At 44.5% G+C, this 21,807-nt stretch overlaps 1 protein-coding gene across 3 annotated transcripts in view; it reads right to left on the bottom strand.

Annotated features, from left to right (window-relative positions):
• Positions 1-10,370: 10,370 nt before the first annotated feature.
• Positions 10,371-21,807, bottom strand: part of cetp (cholesteryl ester transfer protein, plasma) — a 48,989-nt gene continuing 37,552 nt past the window's right edge. Inside the window, exons 14-17 of one of the 3 annotated variants that reach the window (XM_054776777.1) lie at positions 20,537-20,576; positions 16,697-16,766; positions 16,513-16,598; positions 10,372-10,741 (exon numbers count right to left, since the gene is read on the bottom strand). In XM_054776777.1, the coding sequence (XP_054632752.1) occupies positions 10,643-10,741; positions 16,513-16,598; positions 16,697-16,766; positions 20,537-20,576 (295 nt within the window). In that variant the 3' untranslated portion in view covers positions 10,372-10,642. Of the gene's footprint in view, positions 10,742-16,512; positions 16,599-16,696; positions 16,767-20,536; positions 20,577-21,807 lie in introns of all 3 variants that reach the window. The other 2 variants (XM_054776778.1, XM_054776779.1) reach the window with 2 other exon arrangements.

Here is a 21,807-nt window from a genome sequence, read left to right as displayed (position 1 = left end):
GCAATATGCAGTTTTATATTTATTTGATCAACTTCTGACGGCGCTCTGTGCTGAAAGCTCAGTGTATCTGCGATCGACTCGTCTGGCTCAGGCTGCATTGTCAAGCGCTCGTACAATGCTGCCGAGAGAAGCTACATGCACGATAGCTCACTGACACATGGCTCATGCCTTTCCTGATATTGAAGATCCTCCACCATCCTTCAGATTTGGTGTTTGGGACCACTTTGGATTTCATGTCTACTGCGACCGTGATGGCAAGCGAGTCGTGGACAAAAAATACAAACATATGTCACACAATGCTAAACTCCATCGGTAGAAATACACCAAACATGACAACGCGTTTCCGTCGACATCACCACGGTGTGAAAACAACTGGAAACAGACAAAAACAGTTTACCCGTGTCATTGAGACAGCCATTATTAGCATGTGATTCAAAGAGGGCAAAACAGATTGACGGTGTGATAGCTACTTTCAGGAGACGGGTATGGTGAAGCTTTGATTTTGTTTGAATTTATTTCATTTATTCTTTTACAGTCAAACTTGTCTATAGCGGCCACTAGAGGGAGTCTGCAAAAGTGGCCTCTATAGACAGGTGGCCTCTATAGACATGTTGGCGTCCAGTTTGAATGTTGACCAGTAGAGGAAAAAAAAGAAAAAAAAAGGAAAAAAGGAGAAGGAGAGACAATGCTGAGAGATGTGTGTGTGTTCTGAGCTGCTGTCTGGTGGCCGCGTTCAATAAATAAAGTTGGCAGAAGCAACAGGAGAAGTTTCCTTCTTTGCTTCGGAGCTGAACAACACTGACAAGTTAACAGACTAGTAGCCAACGGAAAAGGAGACGGCTTTGTTTGTGTCGAATACAGAAGATGAGGACTTTGATGGATTTGTGGATGAGGATTGATGAAAAATAACGTGAGTACATTCTAAAATACTTCAATTAAGTACAACCCAACTCAGTTTTGCTCCCGCTGCCGCATGCATGCTAGCGTATGTTTTTTTTTTTATCGTAGCGTCGCTGGGAGCACGTCCTGTTCCCAGCCTAATTTGCGGTAATGTTTTGGTGCAAATGCTCTTAAAGTTACATGTTTGACCAGGAAATAGCAAGCTCAAAAAAAGACGGCTTTTTTATGTGGAACAACTGACAGTTTGTGTGGATCTTGTGAATGATTGTGACTGAGCTAGGACTCAGTAATTCAAGTCTACACACGACGGCTTCATTGATTGAAAAACGCAACTTTTTTGTGCATGAAGCTTCTACTTGAGTTGGTAATTTGGCCGCTATATGCAGTCAGATATTGACCAAGGGAGACAAAACGGGTGGCCGCTGGCCGTGTTGGACAGGTGACTGCTATACACAGGGTCTATAACATGTACATTTACTGCGGGGGATTTTTCAGTGGCTGCTATAGGCAGGTGGCCGTTCTATAAAGGTGGCCGCGAAGACAGGTTTGACTGTATTTATTTCTTTTTTTTGGTCTTTTTTTGATATTGTGCGAGGTGTGTGCAGCAGAGGTGTACTTTTAAGGTGATCAAAATTTTAAAAAGGCAAGGTCATTTCTTTTTTGTATTGAAAAAGTGATCAAAGTGTAACACAAACATGTTGAACCCATCCGCAAATGTTGTGTATCGATGCACCCCAGTGAAGCATGAGCCATGCTTTGTAGAATGTCCAGGGCCGTCTGAACAGCCGTCACCTGCAAACACAAGGTGTTGCTCCTCATGCCCGTGTGTCGGACCAGACTTTCCCAACTTTTTTGATGTCGAAAACAATGCTCCGTCTGAAATCACAGCAGCCTTCATGTGTCTTAATAGTCTGAGAACTCGGGTGGCATGAGCACCGCTGCAGAGAATCACCGCTGATGTTCCCAGTTGGCACATCACCACAAAACGACTGACCGTCCCATCTTGTTTGGTAGTGGCAAGTCGGGCAAGACAGCAGAACTTGGAGCATGGTGCCTCGAGTTGCTGCTTTATGTTCAGCTGCTCGCTTTCACAAGGACTGCATGATATTACCTGCAGCAGCAAAGCAAGTTTGGTCCATCAAACAACATGAAACATGCCAGAATCATCGCCGTTTGATGCCCAGGAGGATTCCTCCAATCAGCTCATTGCTACCCTGCACTTGACAGTTCTTTTTCTGTGGCCCCTCCAACCCTTCTTTTTGATTGTGTCCATGCGGAGAAGCATATGTAATAAATATAAGCCACAAAGTCGCTTGTGGTGAGGAGCTCGGTCATTCGGGAGGAGCTCAGAGTAGAGCGGCTGCTCCTTCACATCCAGAGGAGCCAGTTGAGGTGGCTTGGACATCTAGTCCGGCCGAGCTGTACACTGTTTCTGGATTCTGCTTACCATCATGGTGGCCGAACCCGCACATGACGTACTACGCAAGTGGAAGTCAAGTAATCTGCCTTTCAATGTAGCGTATTTGGTCGCAAGGTTCAGCATGTTATAAAAAAGGTGAGAAACACTATTGAATTAAAGAAATAACTCAGGAAAAACAGGAAGGTAGTGTTGAAGAGGAAGGTGTTGATCTCACAGCCACATCGTGTCTTTAGGAACAGTCACATCTTCACTGAGGGTAAACGTAACCTGAAATGATCATTTGTCATTTCTATGCTTTGAGAATTGTTTCACGCTTGTGGAACTATAAAAACATGTTTTGGGAGTTGCTGGCATCATAGACGGGCGAAAAAACTGAACTATGATTGTTGTGTGATTTCCTTCTTCATATTTGAATCCATACTAACGATGTTGAGCAAAAAAAGAAACATGTCCAGCATGGATTCACGTATCACGGGCCGTGATGGGGGTCAGCGTCCTGTGTGCAGGATTTGCAACGCCACGTTGGCACCGGCAAAACTAAAGGAACACTTGTTGAAGCTGCATGGAGATGGGGGATACAAGAACACAACGCTTGCTGAATTCAAGGTGAAGAGAGCCAGATTCGATGAAAAGGCAACTCTACCTGCTTTTGGATTGGTAACCTTTAACAAACGGATCCTGGTGGCATCGTATGAAGTTGCTTACCTGATCGCAAAGCATGGCAAGCCCCACACCATTGGTGAAACGCTCATAAAACCAGCTGCCTTAAAGATAGCGAGTCCAAATTCCTCTTTCAAATGACACCGTCAGCGACAGAATGGAGGACGTGAGTGAAGACATCTTGGCTCAAGTAGTCACAGATCTGATTTCAAGCCCGGCAAAATACAGCCTTCAACTCGACGAGACCACAGACGTTTCTAATCTAAGCCGGCTTGCTGTTTTTGTGCGCTAGGGGAAAGATGCCATGAAAAAAGAAGATGTTTTGTTTCGTAAGCCTCTTACAGCAACAAGTAAGGCAGCCGATGGGAAGAAGCTCGTGGAGGACTTCTTCAGAGACGACAATCCTTCATGGGACGTGCTTTTTGCAGTTTGTACGGACAGAGCTGCTGTCATGCTGGGAAGAACGTCTGGTTTTGGTGCGCTAGTAAAAGCCGATGCGCCACACATCATTGTTACACATTGTATTCTGCACAGGCATGCATTGGCAACAAAAACCTTGCCTCCGAAAATGGCAAAAGTATTCAAAACTGTAGTGGAATGTGTGAACTATGTGCGAAATAGTGCTCTGGGGCACCGCATCTTCAGGGAGCTATGTAAAGAAATGGGCTCTGAATTAGAGGTACTTCTGTACCATTCTAATGTTTGGTGGTTACCCCGGGGACAGGTACTGAATCATGTTTTTGCCATGCGTGTGGAATTAGCCCTGTTGCTTCAAAAATTCTGAGTTTATTCTCATTTTAGCATACATGGCTGATATGTTGGCGGCTCTCAACCATCTCGATCAGCAGATGCAGGGTGGTGGAGTTAACGTCAGAGAAGCGGAAGAAAAGCTGAAGACTTAAAAAAAAAAAAAGCTACCATTATGGAAACGACGAACGGAGAACAACAACTTTGCAAACTTTCCCCTTCTGGACGACCGCGTTAGTAAGATGGAAGATGCGTCTGTGTAGGCTCTCAGTTGTACAGGAGTTGTCCATCGAGGGAAAGGCTTCTTGAGACGTCATCTGTACTTCTGTGAAGAAGGTGTCGGACGTTTCGCTCCTCATCCGAAGAGCTTCGTCAGCGAACTAATAAGTACTGGTAGCCTAGGCCTTAAATACAGTAAGAGTGGGCGGAATTGGTGTGCCAACACCCTCCTCCTATTGGTTCCTTACACTAAGCCTGGGTGGAGCAGTGGTATAATCCTCTCCAGCTATTAGCACCTCCGATAAAAGGGAAGTGTCGCTCCCTGAGTTGGGTATGAACGACTCTGATACTGGCTCGTTAGCATCTATTGTTCTGGCTCGGCCCTGGCTTCACCTCATTTGCAAGACTAAGAGCTGTGGGTTTTGGTCTCAGTAACCTGCTGAACACAGGGTCCAAATTAAACCTCAAACCACCATTCCGATTCAATGATGGGTTCTGTTGTTTGACAAAAACAGCTTCCTTTACTCCTCTTTCAAACCATCTGTTTTCATTGGCCAAAATCTTTACCTCGCTGTCCTCAAAAGAGTGATTGGTTGCTTTCAGGTGTAGATGTACTGCTGATTGAGGACCGCTAGAATTGTCCCTGCGATGTTGATAAAGCCTTTTTGGAGCATTTGCTTAGTTTCCCCAATGTAGTGCTCTTTGCATTCCTCATCTTTACAGTGGATGGAATAGACCACATTGCTCTGTTTTTGGTTTGGAGCCTTGTCTTTCGGATGCACAAATTTTTGTCTCAGGGTATTTACTGGTTTGAAATAGGTAGGAATTTTGTGTTGCCATCAGATCCTCTGGAGTTTTTCGGAGACCCCAGCTACATAAGGGACTACCACTCCTCTCCTTTTTCTTCTGTGGGCTTTTGGGTTTCTGTCCCTACTCTCTTCTTTTGACATTTGTTAAAAGCCCACCGTGGGCTGACTCTAACATCTGTACACACTGCTCAGACCATAGAATAGATGACTACTTACACTCCATGTGGACCTGCGCTCCCATTAAAAATTTTTGGCACGGAGTGTGTGAGTACCTATCTTTGGCACTTGGGTTCTCCATTCCTACCTCTCCTTTACTATGCCTGCTGGGCGATCTCTCCACAATTGATGTAGAAACAAATCAAACACAGCTTCTCATCACTGCATTAAGCATCGCCAAGAAAACCATTCTCATCAATTGGAAATCAAGGAAGAAACTGAACATAGCTCTTTACAAAAATCTTTTGTTAGATCATATAGCTATGGAGAGAATGTCTGCTGAATCTAAAGAACAAATGTCAGAATTTCAGTCTATATGGGCACCAATAATTAATTCCCTGACCTGACTCTCAGGGGGGTGAGGGCATCTGTCTCTGCCCCTGGGGGTCTCGTTCATCTGGCGTGGGGTGTGGTCCTGGTCGCTGGGTGGGCCTGGTACCTCGGGGGCGGGCGGTGGCGGGCTTGGTGTCCCGGGTCTTCTTTGCTGGGCTGCCTGCCTGGGGGGGCTGGTGGGTGGGGGTGGGGAGGGGTCCTGGTCGGGTGATGGGGCGGGGGCGGGGTCGGGGGGGTCGCCCAGGGGGCGGCGTTGGTTGGCCTCCGGGGTGGTGGGTGGATGGGGTGCTGCATCCTGCGGGTGCCGGGCGCCTACTGCTGCTGGGGGGGCCCGTGTGCGGCTGGTGGCGCTGGCTCTCCCTCGCCTCCTTTGCCTCTGGGGGTGGGGCGGGGACTGCCCTGGGCCCTCCTGCTCGGCTGCCGCGTGGGGCCGTCCGGTGTGGGGTGTGGGGGCCGGCCTCTCCCCCTGGTGGGGGCGCGGGTGCCTGAGCCCAGCTGCCCCCGCGGAGCCATCTCCCCTGGGTGCGAGGGTGGTTTGGGTTGCCCCTTTTTATTTATTTATTTTTATTTTATTATTTTTTTAATTATTTTATTTTATTTTATTTTATTTCACTGATTTATGTGTGTGGTGTATGTGTGATAGGTGGGAGCTGCCTGTTATCCTCCGGGGGGCGCGGATGTGGGGGTCGCGGATGTGCGGTTTGGGCTCGGGGTGGGGGGTGCGTGGTGCTGGGGTGGGGGGGATCCCTTGCTTTCTCCCCTCGGGGACGGGGCCGCTGTGGCTCGGTGGGTGGGGCGTGTGGGGGCCGTGGGCGGGTTGCGCGTGGGGGCGGGCGGCGTGGTGTCCATCTGCGTGGTGCTTCCCGGGATCGGCGGGAGGATGCTTGCTCCGGGGTGGGGCGGTCGGGGGGTGGCTTTGGCCGGGGGCTTGGGGGTCGGGCTGGCGGGGGGCTGGCGGGCGGTCCCTGCTGCCTGCTGGTGTCAGGCTGGTCCTTGCTTCCGGGCCGGCGGTTGTCTCCCTCCCTCCGGGGTTTCCCCCTTGGCGTGTTGGTGGATGGGCGGGGGGTGGGGCGGTGGCCGGTCTGTGGCGTGGCGGGGGGCGGGGCGGGCGGGGGCATCTGCTTGGGCGCCGGGCGGGGGGCCGCTCCTCTCGCGGGCCCGGTCGTGCGGTGCTTGCTTCTCTGTCCCTCCCTGGCGCCTCTGGCCTGCGTGCTTCGTGGGTGCGGCCGTGCTCCGCTCTATGTGGGGTCCGGTGCTCTTGTGGTCGTCGTGGTGTTGCTCCCTTGCCGTCCGTGGTGGTATGCGGGGGGCGCGTGGGCGCGGCTCCCGCTGTCCTGGTGGCGGTCGGATCTGCCTTGGGGGCGTGTGGCTTGTCCGTGGTGTTTGGCGGTTTGGGGGTGGCGCTGTGAACGCTACCTCCGGTGGGGCTCCGGTGTTGGGGGGCGCTGGGGGTATCGCCTCTGGGGGGTTGGGTGGGCCGGACTGGGCATCCTGGCGGGCCGGGTAGGGCCTGTGGTGTGTCCTGCGGCACGCCCGAGCCTGGGCTGTGGTGGGCGGCCGGTCGGTCATGTGTCCTTGGTCCCCCCCCTGCTCGGTTTGGGCGGCGTTGGGGTGTGGGGCCCCCGTCCTTCCTGTGCCACTGCACCACCTCACATATATATAGGACATTGGGGGGTGGCCTACGGTCGGGCGTGATTGGGGAGGGGAGCTGCCTTGCGGGGCTCCTTTGCTCCTGCTGTGCCACTGACCTGTTGCCCCCCAATTTTAATCGCAGAGTAGACACTTAGGGTTTGGGGGGGCTGGCCAGGTGAGGGGCCCTCCGAGCGGCAGCTGTCCCCCGATTTTAATTGCATCATTAGCTATCATCCACATACACTCCATATACATGCACACAGATACACCATCCTCTTTTATTTTATTTTATTTATTTATTTATTTTTTAATTGCATCATAGACACTATCACACCTTATCACATACACGGGTGGGGCGGGCTGGATTGGGGTGCCTCGTGCACCTCGGCGTCTGCCCGCCAGGGTCGGCGGTGTGGCCGGGGGCCTGGCCGTCGCGGTGGCTCGCCCGGGGCGGCCTGGCCTGTGGGGTGCCCTTGTCTGGTTCGCCTGCCCTTCCCTGGGGTGGCCCTCTGGGGCCTGTTGATGCCGGGGCTTGCGCCGGGGGGGGCGGCTTGCGGTGCCCCCCCTGGACTGACACGTGCCGCGGGCGCCTCTGCGCTCTTGGGGCGGGTTCGGCGGTCTCCGGGGGGCGGTGCTGGTGCTTCGGGTGGCCCGTGTGCTGTCGCGGCGGCCGGTGGTTGCTGCGCTGTGGCGGCTGCTGGGGCGCCGGGCCAGCTGGTGGGTTGGGGCTTGGTCATGCTTGCGGGTACTGTGGGCCTGGGTGGCGGGGTGGGGGTGGGGGGGCGGGTGCCCTGGGGCCGGGCTCGCTGGGGGGGGTCGTGCTCTGCCGGGCGCTTGGGCGTCTGTCGCCGTTGCGCTTTGTGCGCTGCCGGGCCGCTGTCTGTGTCCTTGCCTCCCCCGGTCTGTCTGTGGGCTTGTCGGGGGTGGGGCTCCGGTGCGCGGGTGGTGCGCTGTCGGCTCTGGTGGCATGTGGCTGGTCTGGCTTCTGGTGGTTTGTGGGGGCCGTCGGCTGGTCGGCTGCTGGTCTCGCCTTCTCGGCTCTGGTGCTTGGCCTCCCTGCGGCTTGGGGTGTGGTGCTCCCGCTCTCTCTTCGGGGTTTGCTGGCCCGCGGGTGTCGGTTGGCGCTGTGTGGTGGTTCGCCTGGCTGCTCGCCCGTTTTCCCGCCTGCCTGCTCGGTTTCCCGCTCTCCTCCTCGCTGACTCCCCTGTCTGCCTCGCTGGCGGCGTCCTACCGCTGGGGGGGTGTGGCCGGGTGTCTTCCTGCTCCCCGGCGGTCTGCGCTCTCCGCCCCTGGGTTCTGAATCGTATGTCTGGGACCCCGGGGTCCCCGGCTCCGCTGCTCCTTGGGTTACCAACGGGGGATAGGGTGGGGCTTCCGGGTGTCGGGCAGTCGACCACTGTGTGTGTGTGTGTGTGTGTGTGTGTGTGTGTGTGTGTGTGTGCGCGCTTGAGTAAGTAAGAGTGTGTATGAGCGTGCGCATAGGGGTGTGTTTGTGCGTAGGAGTGTTTATGTGCGTGTGTGTGGGTGCGTAGGAGTGTGTATGTGCGTGCGTGTGTGTATTTTTATTTATTTATTTATTTTAGTTATTTATTTGGGGGGGGGGGGGGGCATACAGGGGTTTGCTCCGTGGGGTCAGGTGCTGGGCGATACATCACTGCCGCCCGTGCCTCCGCCGGGTGGGTGGGGGGTGTGCCTCCTGCATCCCTTGGCGGGGCGGCCCTGTGTCGGGGGTCGGGCGGGGGTTGGCCCGGGGCGGGCCGGGCTCCGCTCCCTGGGGGTGGGGGTGGCGGTGGGCGGGAATTGGCGCTTCCGGCGCGGGCGGGCTTCTTTCCGGCTGTGGAGGCGTCTCTGGGCCTGCCGGTTTGTGGCCCCCGGTACCCGTCTGCCTTTGTGGGGTGTGATCTCTCGCTGGTCTCAGGGGTTGGCAGTCCTCCGGCCCGCTGGCGCCCTGTCCTTGGCTGGGATTACCTCTCTTCGGCCCCTTACTGGTCTTCCCGGGGGGGGGGCTCTCTGGGCTGGCTCTTGGGGCACTGATCTTTGTGCTGCCTGCCCCTATGGGCCTGGTGGCCTTCTGGCGGCCGGGGCCCGGCCTTGCTATTTGGGGCGGGGCTCTCTGGGAGGTGGAAGGCGGCCCCTTTCCTTTCATGCACTCTCAGTGACAATCACACGCCCACACATTCCTGCACCTTTATATATAGATGAAGTCTTCCTTACATACAGAGATACCTGTACATATGCACACTCACAGTACATACGTACTTCCCCACATTACTCACTGAGTTAACCAGGGTGTTATTATGTTGTTGGTTTTATTACAGCGACGGTGATTTCAGCAGTATGACTATATATATATATGTGTGTGTGTGCGGTATATGTGTGTGTATATATGTATATGTGTATATGTGTGTATGTATATATATATATATATATATATATATATATATATATATATGTATATATATATGTATGTATGTGTATGTATGTATATATGTGTGTATATGTATATTTTTTTTTTTTACAATGATGTGCATTACAGTAACTTTGATTCTATTCACTATCATGGATAATCATTTCATTACTACAGTTATGTGTGACTGTTTCAATGCGGTATTATCATGGTGATCACTATCATAATTCATCATTTCATGACTGCTATTGTGTGCGACTGTTTCAATGCAGTATTGTCATTGTGATCACTGTCATAGTTCATCATTTCATGACTGCTATTATGTCTGATTGTCATTGACAGCTTTGTCATTGTGGTTGTTGATATTGATTTGTCCTTTATCCTTGTTCGTCTTTATAGTTTTCACGGACATTTATTTGCTGATGTCGTTCTGTATGTTTCTGTTGTTCTGTCACAATTGTTGTTGTTGCTGCTGTTGTCCTTGTCTCTTGTCTCTCTTTTTTTTGTTTTTGTCCCCTCTCGCCCCCCCCCCCGTTTCCTTTTCTCTTCTTCTCTGTCCCCTCCTGCTCCGGTCCGGTCGCTCCAAATTTGCTTTATAACAAGCATCAAGGTCGAATAAATTTTGTATGACAGGGGAAGTGTATATCACACTTCTCTCTGGCAGAGTAAATCTGTTGAGCACTTGACGGCATCTAGGTATACAATTCTATCTGCTTTAAAGGCTGGACAGGACAGGGGTAAAAAAAAAAAAAAAAAAAAAAAAAAAAAAAAAAAAAAAAAAATTCAGCAGAGCCAGGTTCATGAGAGTGGCACCTGCCAAGGTGAAGCCACGCATATCTGAACTGGTCTCTCAAAGGCAACAGCAGAAATCACGCTGCTTTGCGGGTGTGTTTGTTATGCGTTCATGCACTGTGTTGGTTTTGTTCTTTGAACGAGGTGATCTTCATGCACGGTTCATTTTGTGCACCAGTTAACAAACATATACCTACAGTATGTATGTCTTGAATTTGAAAACTAATTTTATTTGATTTTTCACTAAAGAAGGGTTCGGTGAATGGGCATATGAAACTTGGGGGGTTCGGTACGTCCGACAAGGTTATGAACCACTGAATTAGATGAATTGATGAAACAGTTATATCGTCTGTGCTTACTATTAGGCACTCAACAAGAATTCAATCAATAGACCAGTGCAAACAGTTAATCTAAAAACTACTTAATTTGAAATCTACTTAAATCTAATCATTATTTAACCAATCAGTATTCATTAATTTTTGAACAGAAACAGAAAAGAGGTGTTTATTAGTCATGGAAGTATGCTGGTGACTGCAGTGTCCTCTTGAGGAAGTCAACCAGGAGGTGATGAGGGAAACCAAAGTCCATCTGAATCAGCACAAAACCCTGAGGGAAAAACACAAAGACACTGGCAGCATTTACACATTTTCACATAATATCATGACTTTATTCCCATAATATGGAGGATAGTAAAGAAATCTGCTATTGATAAGCCATGGATGACTAAAGGACTACGAAATGCCTGCAAGAAAAAAAAATACTTACAGTATATAGATGTTTTTTAAAATCAAGGTCGAAAGAAGCAGAAGAAAGGTATAAGACATACAAAAATCAGTTAGTATTGATAATTAGAAGACACAAAAAGGAATACTATGGTAATTTACTATATGAAAATAGAAATAGTACAAAGGCTACTTGGAGAATAATAAATAGTGTAATAAAAAATGATAAACGGAAATCGGCTCTTCTAAATTATTTTGTGAAAAATAATGATGACATTTTTGAAAAAATTAAAATAGTAAATGAGTTCAATGACTTTTTTGTTGATGTGGGCCCGAGTCTTGCAGCAAACATACCTACAATAAAAGGCAATGTAAATAAAAACACAATAATGGATCATGTGGACAGTATTTTTCTTTGTAAAGTAGAAAAAGAAGAAATACTAAATATTGTAAAAAGTTGTGCAAGTAAAGGATCCACTGACTTTATGGATATGGACATGATATTGGTAAAGAATATCATTGAATTGGTCATTGAAGGTTGCGTCTATACGAGCCAATATATCACCCCCCTCTTTTAATTTGTCTACAGTGACACAGTGCTCTAAAGTTTTTAATCAGTTTGAACCTGTGTCGCTGGCCTTCATTACCAAGGTAGTTGATGGTCTTAAGCCTTCTTCCTCTCCCATTGACCCACTCCCCCCTCGCTTTTTTAGGGAGGTGTGGGCAACTATTGGCCCCTATGTGTGCAATATCATCAACAGCAGCCTGTCCTCTGGTATTGTTCCTTCCTTTTGTAAAACGGCTGCTGTTGAACCTTTGCTTAAAAAAACAGGTCTGGATCCTTCGATTTTATCAAATTATCGGCCCATTTCTAAACTACCTTTTATCTCAACGATTTTAGAAAGAAGTGTTCTTGCACAGATGCAGCCTTTTCTAGATGAAAATGGGATTTTAGACACCTTCCAGTCAGGTTACAGGGCCTTTCATAGCACTGAGTCTGCACTTTGAAAGGTTTTTAATGACCTGTTTTTAATGACTGATACTGGTGGTTCAGCCATTTTAGTGCTTTTAGACCTGACTGCTGCCTTTGACACAGTGGACCACACTATTCTTTTATCTCGCTTGGAAAACTGTGTGGGTGTCAGGGGGACTGCCCTTGAGTGGTTCAGGTCTTACTTGTCAGGGAGATGCCTTACTGTGGGACTTGGTGACTCCACCTCGTCAACTGTCCCCCTGGACTGTGGAGTCCCCCAGGGATCAATCCTGGGGCCCATCCTATTTGTTCTGTACATAATCCCACTTAGCACAATTTTTAGAAAGCATGGTATCTCCTATGACTTTTATGCAGATGACTGCCAGATCTATCTACCAATTACAAGAAATGACCATGCCCCCCCGACTCCCCTTCTTGAGTGTTTTAGTGACGTCAAGGTCTGGTTGGCTCAACATTTTTTAAAGCTCAATGAGGGGAAGACAGAAGTTATCATCCTTAATAATAATAAAAAAAAATATATATAATAATAATAATGACCCCCACTTGGACTTGGGCCCCATCAAGAACCAAGTCAGTCCCACAGCCACCAGCCTTGGCGTCATCATTGATAGTGATTTTAAACTTAATAAACAAATCAATGCTGTTGTAAAATCCTGTTTTTATCATCTTAGGCTTTTATCCAAAGTCAAATCATTTTTATCATTGCAACATTTCGAACAAGCCATGCACGCTTTTATCTCGTCACGTCTGGACTACTGTAATGCGCTTTACTCTGGAATAAACCATAAATGACTCTCTCGCTTCCAGTTAGTCCAGAACTCTGCAGCACGGCTTTTAACAGCAACCAAAAAGAGGGAGCATATTACCCCAATTTTAGCTTCCCTGCACTGGTTGCCTGTGCGTTTTAGGATTGATTTTAAGATTTTATTGTTTGTTTTTAAGGCTTTGAATGGGCTGGCCCCTCAGTACATCTCAGACCTCATCCAAATTTACACTCCAGCGCCACATTGAGGTCCGAAGGCCAGCTCCAACTGGTGGTGCCTAAGACCAGACTTAAGACCAGGGGAGACCGGGCCTTTTCTGTAGTCGGCCCAAAGCTGTGGAACACTCTCCCCCCTCATGTAAAAACGGCCCCCACAATTGAAAGCTTTAAGTCTCGTCTTAAAACCCACTTTTATTCTCTGGCTTTTAACTCGGCGTGAGTCGTGTGGTCCTCTGTGTCTTTTATTCTTTTTAAAGTTTTTATTGGTTCTATTTATTTTAGTTTTTTAATCAAATTTACTTATTTATTTTTTACCTACTTCTTGGACTTTTGGCTTTTATTGTTTCGATTTCTTGTTTTAAATATTTTATTGTAGTACGTTTCTTTGTTTCTATTTGATCTTTTAGTTTTTATTGTCGTAATTTGTACTTATTATTTAAATTTGCATTCCTTTATTTACTTATTATTTATGGTTTTGCTAGTCTGTGCAGCACTTTGGAAACAGTGTTTATAAAATGTGCTATATAAATAAAGTGGATTGGATTGGATTGAACCATTTACATATATTTGTAATCTGTCCTTTTTGTCAGGAGTTTTTCCTGACAAAATGAAAATTGCCAAAGTAATTCCAATGTATAAAAATGGAGATAAACATGCTTTCTCCAACTATAGACCAGTATACTTGCTTCCACAATTTTCCAAAATATTAGAGAAATTGTTTGTAACCAGGTTAGACAAATTTATAGATAGAAGCAATATTTAAAGTAACAGTCAGTATGGATTTAGAACCAACCACTCCACATCTATGGCTCTTATGGAATTAACGGAAGAAATATCTACCGCAAGAGAAAAGAAACAGTTTTTTGTGAGTGTTTTTGTTGACCTCAAAAAGGCTTTTGATACCATTGATCATACCGTACTTCTTAAAAAACTGAGCAAATATGGTATCAGAGGAGTTGCACTTGGATGGGTTTCAAGTTATTTAGAAAATAGAAAGCAGTTTGTGCAGATAGATGAGGTAGAATCAAAATTGCATCATATGGTGTGGAGTACCTCAGGGATCGGTCCTCGGACCAAAATTGTTTGTTTTGTATGTAAATGATTTTGTTTGTGCATCTAAACTGCTCAAATGTATTTTGTTTGCGGATGATACTACTTTATTTTATTGTGGGGAAGACCTTGGGAAGGTGTTGGATGTGGTTAAACAAGAATTGAAAAAAATAAAAGTGTGGTTTGATGTAAACAAATTATCGGTAAATATGGAAAAAAAACAAACTTGATGATATTCAGTAACAGAGGGAGACTCTGGTGCTTCAGTTAACATAGATGGTATTGAAATTAGTAGAGTAAGAGAAATCAAGTTTTTGGGTGTAATTCTGGATGAGAAGTTGTGTTGGAAATCACATATACAGTACACAAAGGTAAAAATAGCCAAAATAATAGCATTGTTACATCAAGTAAAGCATTCACTGGATAACAAAGCAATGTGTATGTTGTACAACACCATGATTGTTCCACATCTGACTTATTGTATTGAAGTATGGGGAAATGCTTGCAAAACATAAACTCAGTCAATATTTATTTTGCAAAAAAGAGCAATAAGAATAATCAGTAGAAAACAATAGAGAGACCCAACAAATCCACTATTTCTTAAGTTAAAACTATTGACATTTTATGAATTAGTAGAATATAATATATTGCTAATTATGCTGAAAGCTTATAAAAAAAGTTTGCCAATTAATATTCAGAAAGATTTGAAAGAAGAGAAAGTAAGTATTTGTTAAAAGGTATAATGATTTTCAAAAAAACAAAATTCAGGACTAAAATGAAGGAACGTTGTGTTTCTGTAAAAGGAGTCAGTTTATGGAACAATCTAAATAAAGAAACTATAGAATCCAAGTCTGATACCATATTTTTAAAAAATGGTTAAAAGGAGTATGTTGAGGAAATATGAACTATCTCAGTTATGATTGGCTGTCATACTATGGTTATTTTTGTTGTGGGAAATGGCATTGGTTGAGTTGTAATTGAAATGTGTAACTATACTATAGGTATATTTTTTAGTTTTTATTGTTTTTAAATATGATTTTGTGGCTGAAGATAATAAGACTTGTCTTCTTTCTGCTCCCTTTCATTCTGGTTTGAAGGGTGTTTGGTTTTATGTTATAGAGTTTTAATATTGTTTGTTTCTTTTCTTCTTTCTGGAATGGAATAAGTGTTTCAATCAATCAATCAATCAAACTTTATTCCCATAATATCATGACTTTATTCCCATAATATTATGACTTTATTCCCATAATATCATGACATTATTCCCATAATATCATGACATTATTCCCATATTATGATGACTTTATTCCCATAATATTATGACTTTATTCCCATAATATCATGACTTTATTCCCATAATATCATGACATTATTCCCATAATATCATGACATTATTCCCATATTATGATGACTTTATTCCCATAATATTATGACTTTATTCCCATAATATCATGACTTTATTCCCATAATATCATGTCTTTATTCCCATAATATCATGACTTTATTCCCATAATATCATGACTTTATTCCCATAATATCATGACTTTATTCCCATAATATTACGACTCTATTCCCATAATATCATGACTTTATTCCCATAATATCATGACTTTATTCCCATAATATTATGACTTTATTCCCATAATATCATGACTTTATTCCCATAATATTATGACTTTATTCCCATAATATCATGACTTTATTCCCATAATATCATGACATTATTCCCATAATATCATGACATTATTCCCATATTATGATGACTTTATTCCCATAATATTATGACTTTATTCCCATAATATCATGACATTATTCCCATATTATGATGACTTTATTCCCATAATATTATGACTTTATTCCCATAATATCATGACATTATTCCCATAATATCATGACATTATTCCCATATTATGATGACTTTATTCCCATAATATTATGACTTTATTCCCATAATATTATGACTTTATTCCCATAATATCATGACATTAATTCCATAATATTATGACTTTATTCCCATAATATCATGACATTATTCCCATAATATCATGACATTATTCCCATATTACGATGACTTTATTCCCATAATATTATGACTTTATTCCCATAATATCATGACATTATTCCCATAATATCATGACATTATTCCCATATTACGATGACTTTATTCCCATAATATTATGACTTTATTCCCATAATATCATGACATTATTCCCATAATATTATGACTTTATTCCCATAATATCATGACATTATTCCCATAATATTATGACTTTATTCCCATAATATCATGACTTTATTCCCATAATATTATGACTTTATTCCCATAATCTGACTTCATTCCCAAAACATCATGACTTTATTCATAATATCATGACTTTTATTCCCATAATATCACGACTTTATTCCCTTAATATCATGACTTTATTCCCATAATATTATGACTTTTTTCCCATAAAAAGTCATTTCCAAACGTTAAAAAAAAAAACAAAACATTTTTCATGTTGTCATCGTGCGATGTGGCGTGTAGAATTTGGAGGGTGAAAATGAATTGAATCTATTTTGGAGTAGGTCTGTAACATAAGAAGTATGTAGAAGTATAATACTAATAATGCATTCAAGCAAGACTTACATCGTGGGGAAGCACCTCCGGGTTGTAGATGTCAAATAAGTACACCCCCTGTTTGTCCAACAGCCTGGTTATTTCTCTTTCAAGCACTGGAACAGCAAACACATCACCTTCATCACATTTACTTCTTCTGGAAAACTCTCAATTCTGATGACTTTTGCTGTGCGCATTTGTGTGCATTTCTTACCAGACAGCACCTTGGGAATGCCTATCCTCATCACAGCTTCTTCTACGAACTCCAGTTGTGCTTCATCTACCTAAAAAGAAAGATACAGCAACAAAAAGACATTTGCTGGAAATATTATGTGGATTGACATAATTGTCCAAACGACTGTGGTTGTATGACTTAACCACTGTCGCTTTGCGCCACAAAACAGTGAAACCCTGGGGATACATGCTTTGGACTGCAGCTGTCATAATGAGTCTTTGCGCATGAACCCATGAAGCCCGCCTGGCTGAGAGGCCGAACGTCTTCTAAGACCACCTGAATAGTCCAGTTGCCATTCAAAGCCCTGAGAATTCACATTTAGCAACACAGTGGAGCCCGTTTACATCCCTCGGACGGGCTGCCTTGCGTCCACACGAGCCAGCGGTGTCCAAAGTGCGGCCCCGCGGCCATGCGAGGCCTGTGGCTGTTTTTCATTGGCCCACGGCACGCTCTAAAAAGGTAATTTGACAAGAAAACTGAAAAAAAAAGCCAACGACAGCAAAAGTGGAAAAATCAGCAATACATTTACAAGAATAAAGGCAAAATATTGAGAGAAAAAAAGTCATATTTTAACTGGAAAACAGTCACAGTTTTTTTGGCATCATTTTCGTAGCATAGAGTTGAAATATTAAATACTTTTTAAAATTTCTTTCTTTTTCAAAAGTCAGAATATGAGAAACAATGCAAAATAAAGCTGTCATTTGGGAAAATGTAGGTTGAGAAAAAAGTTCTATCATGGGAATAAAGTCAAAATATTACAGGAATAAAGTCAACACACTACACAAAAATGTACAAAGACGTTTGAAGAACAAAGTTTAAATATTTGGAAAATGTAAAAACAAAAACAGCAAAATTGAAAAACAAAAAAGCTGTAATTTTACGAGAATAAAGTCCAAATATCAGGAGAAAAAAGTCAGATTCTGATGAGAAAAAAAGTCACAATTTTACAAGAATAAACTTGTAATATTAAGAGGGAACATACCATCATTTTGGTAGCATAGAGAATGTAGGTTTAGGAAAAAGTAGGGATCAGGGTATTATGCTGCCGATGCCGATACCGATCATCCATAAGTGAAATCAGCGATACCGATACGGCTCACATCGCTGAGGTGCACTGTTGGCTGTGTCAGGGCTCACCAAGGTGTTTTCTTGCAAGAGCTACTTTTACAAAATGAAAATGGCCTTTCTAGTCTTCTCACATTATCAACCGGAAACCTGAATGACAAGCAGGCTGGCAGGCGCCTCGTGTGGTCCTGGGAGGCTCACGCTGGTGACCCCCTGGACTGTACCATATGAAAGGGGAACCGTGACATAAACATATTTGACTTGCTTTTATCAAAATCGCTGGTGAAACTTGGAGGCAGTGGCGGAGTGAAGGGGCGGTCACCCTTGGTCCCTTCTCTCCGCCCACCCCGGTGGCCACCCCCACGGCCGGGGGACAGCTCGGACAGACGCGGCTCTGTGGTGGGTGCGGAACACAGACATTTCCGCTTTGACGCGTTTCACTACAGCACACAACTTGCCTGTTTTGTAGAGGAGCTGTCAGTCAAAGCATGAGTCAGTCAGTAAGTTTTCCATGGTGACTTTGGTCGGGTCTGGTCTAGTTTTCTCACTATGTTGACTTTGACTTCAATTGTGAAGCGGAATTGAGCACATGAATCAGTAAATATTGGAAGCTCTCTCTGGCAGCATGAGTCGGCAGGTAAATCAAGGAGTCTAGAGTTGAGACGGGAGTCCACTTCCGGATTATGCCCTGCACGTGTTTGGCCGCCATGATGGGGAGTAGAATCCGGAACTATGCATTGAAAACATAGATGCTCCAAAAGCAGAGGCGGAGCTACGTGGTGGCCAGTGGTGGCCACCCCACTAGCCATCTACACAATTCAGGTATCAACTTATTGCCACTAGGGTGAGGAGCTCAGTCATCCGGGAGGGGCTCAGAGTAGAGCTGCTCCTTCACATGGAGAGGAGCCAGTTGATGTGGCTCGGGCATCTAGGAGAAGGCCGACCTAGGACACGCTGGAGGGATCATGTCTAACAGCTGGCCTGGGAACGCCTGGGGGTCCTCCCAGTGGAGCTAGAGGAGGTGGCCGGGGACCGGGAAGTCTGGGCTTCCCTACTGAAACTGCTACTCCCACGACCCAGACCCGCATAAGCGCAGGAAAACGGATGGATGGATGGAACATTTTGCCACCCCTATGTGAGCAATGGTCTCAACTTGGTCACCGCAATGAAACATTTCTGGCTCCGCCACTGCTTCGAGGCTCAGGCGCCTTCTTTAAGGAGACTTTGGATGCGAGAGCAGCTTGATGTCGCTCCAGCAGGACACCCCACCAGGGCAGTCCGTCCAATCCGACCACTTTTCGGGCCACCCGCCTCAGACCTCCGACTGCCACGCACACAGGTTTTGGCAACATTAGCCGCCACTCGACTGATCGCCAGCCTTGAAAACTCACCCCACCCTGCCAATTGCCCGCCCCCCAAATGCCGCACCAAACTAAAGCTTTTTAGCATGTTTGGTAGGGTGCAAAATGACGACAGGTACGTCCCACACGGCTGACATGCTTGTTTTGGCTTTGTGAAGGGGAAGTGGGCGGGAGATGGTCGCTATAGGCTGGATGCTGCAGTGGGGGCGGAGATACCATGCCAATCCCATGCTTTTTCACGGAAATCGGCCGGTACTGATTGGTGCCCGATTGACTGGAGCCCCCCTAGAATAAATCTAAAATATTATGGGAATAAAGTCATCATATTACTAGCGACAGTTCGATCCTCCTTCCCTCCACTCAGTCACGGTCGTCGTGTCGTGCAAGACACTTCACGCACCTTGCTGTGTTGCCCACAGTGGTGCATGAATGTGTATGAATGTTTTGTGGTGGTCGGAGAGCCCGCAGGCCACGTTTCCGCCACAGATTCCCGTTACAGATGTACTGCAGTTACCATACACCAGTGTGTGAGTGAGGAGTGAATGAATGACGGCTTCACTTCATGGTGAAGCACTTTGGGTTCCTTGAAAGGCGACATAAAAATCGAATCCATTATTACAAGAGCAAAGTTCAAAGGAAGCTACAGCAGAAAGGGAAAAAAAACAGCTGAAAGCTGTATTCTAACGAGCAAAAACGTCACAATTTTCCAGGAATAAAACTTTAATATGAGGAAAAATAACATCATTTTAGTAGCATAAAGAAACTTTTTAATGGAATTTTTTTTAAAGTCAAAATATAAGAAACAAAGAAAGCATTGAAAAAATGTTGTAATTTTAGAAAATTGAGGTTGAGAAAAACATTGTCATGCTATCGGAATAAAATCAAAATATTATGAGAAGAAAACGTGCAACGAATATTCGAATACAAAGTTGAAATATTTGGAAAATTAAAAACAAAACGGCAGGAATGAATAAAATAAAACAGCTGTAATTTTACAAGAATGAAGTCCAAATATTGAGTCAAAATATAAAAAGAAAAAACTTGCATTCTCTCTGGAGAACAAAAAAAAACTCATTTTAGTAGCATGGAGTTGAAATATAAAAGACTTTTTTCTGTTGATTTTTTTTTAACAAGAAACAAACAAAGCAAAACAAGGTTGTAATATAATTTTTTTTTGTAATTAATTTTTCTCTTTTCTGTGCCTTCTCAAGATATAAAAACAGTGAAAAAGCGGCAGCTAATGAATACAGGCAACGGGACACACCTCCAAAAAAGCTCCAACAAGGTTTTCTGGTATTATGTCCATGCTGTGAGCATGTAGTAACAGGTACATTCATGATCACATGTCATACTTACAGTATTTTGCTCATTTTAAGCATTAGCAGACACCTACCAAAGGATGGTGGTAGAGCTCAGCATGTCGAACAAGAAGCCTGGAGGAAGAGAAAGGTGATCACCAACAAGCATCTGACATCCGGTGCTCTACTTTAAGCCAATTGTATGTATTCATGACCTAAATTAAGTTTCTGCAAGCATACAAATGGCTGAATGAAGAAAAACATTCAACAGACGTGACATGAAGTGTAATATCTGTGACTTGTTGTGCGCCCCTTTAAGAGATGGGGCCTGTGTGCGAAGTCAGCCGGCTAGGGCTGACTGTTAGCTGAGTGCTAAAAGCAGGTTAGCAGTGTAGAGAGTGGCCGACAGCAGCTTCTGGGTGAATGTTCACTGCTTATGTCTTCTCTGCTTGTTAATAAAGCCATTCAAGTACATCCTGTGTCTCTCCTTAACCACAAACAGCGGCAGTACAGTAAGTAGTATTCAACACTGGCCACTAGGTGTCAGTAACGCTGCACTGATGAGACAAAATCCACCAGGAAGTACGCTGGTACTACGCATGTGAGTATACCTTACCATACAGTATTTATGTCAAAGATGGCTCATTTCTCTTATTATGTCGACTATATTGGGTATTAGGAGTGGAAAGGTTACTACAGGGGTGTTATTTCATGTGTAGAGGGCTCTAATAATGTTAAAAAGTGTATTTAGAAGGTCGGAAACGAGTTTTCTATGTCTTATATGCCTTATTTTCTCTTATTATGTCTACTATATTGGGTAATTGGAGTTTAAAGGTGACTATAGGGGTTTTATTTTATGTTTAGAGGGCTCTAATCATGTTAAAAAGCGTATTTAGAAGGTCGTAAATGAGGTTTTTTATGTCTTATATGTCTTATTTTCTCTTATTATGTCTACTGTATTGGGTAATAGGAGTGTAAAGGTGACTGTAGTGGTGTTATTTCATGTCTAGAGGGCTCTGATCATGTTAAAAAGCATATTTAGAAGGTTGTAAATGAGTTTTCTATGTCTTATATGTCTTATTTTATCTTATTATGTCTACTATATTGGGTAATAGGAGTGTAAAGGTGACTATAGGGGTGTTATTTCATGTCAAGTGGGCTCTAATCATGTTTAAAAAAAACTTATTTAGAAGGTCATAAACAGGTTGGATGTCTTTTACATATTTATTTCCATTTGAATCTGTTTTTATGATTGAATTTGTATATACATTTTTGCTTAATATAATAAAGTAAATAAGTTCAACAATAGAAAATATGTTTCACAATAATATCCATCCATCCATCCATTTTCTATACCGCTTCATCC

The sequence above is a fragment of the Dunckerocampus dactyliophorus genome, chromosome 5, assembly GCF_027744805.1.
Source record: "Dunckerocampus dactyliophorus isolate RoL2022-P2 chromosome 5, RoL_Ddac_1.1, whole genome shotgun sequence".
NCBI classification, from domain to species: Eukaryota; Metazoa; Chordata; class Actinopteri; order Syngnathiformes; family Syngnathidae; genus Dunckerocampus; species Dunckerocampus dactyliophorus.
Note: the sequence above shows the minus strand (reverse complement) of the source record. Positions and strands in the feature narration are given on the sequence as shown.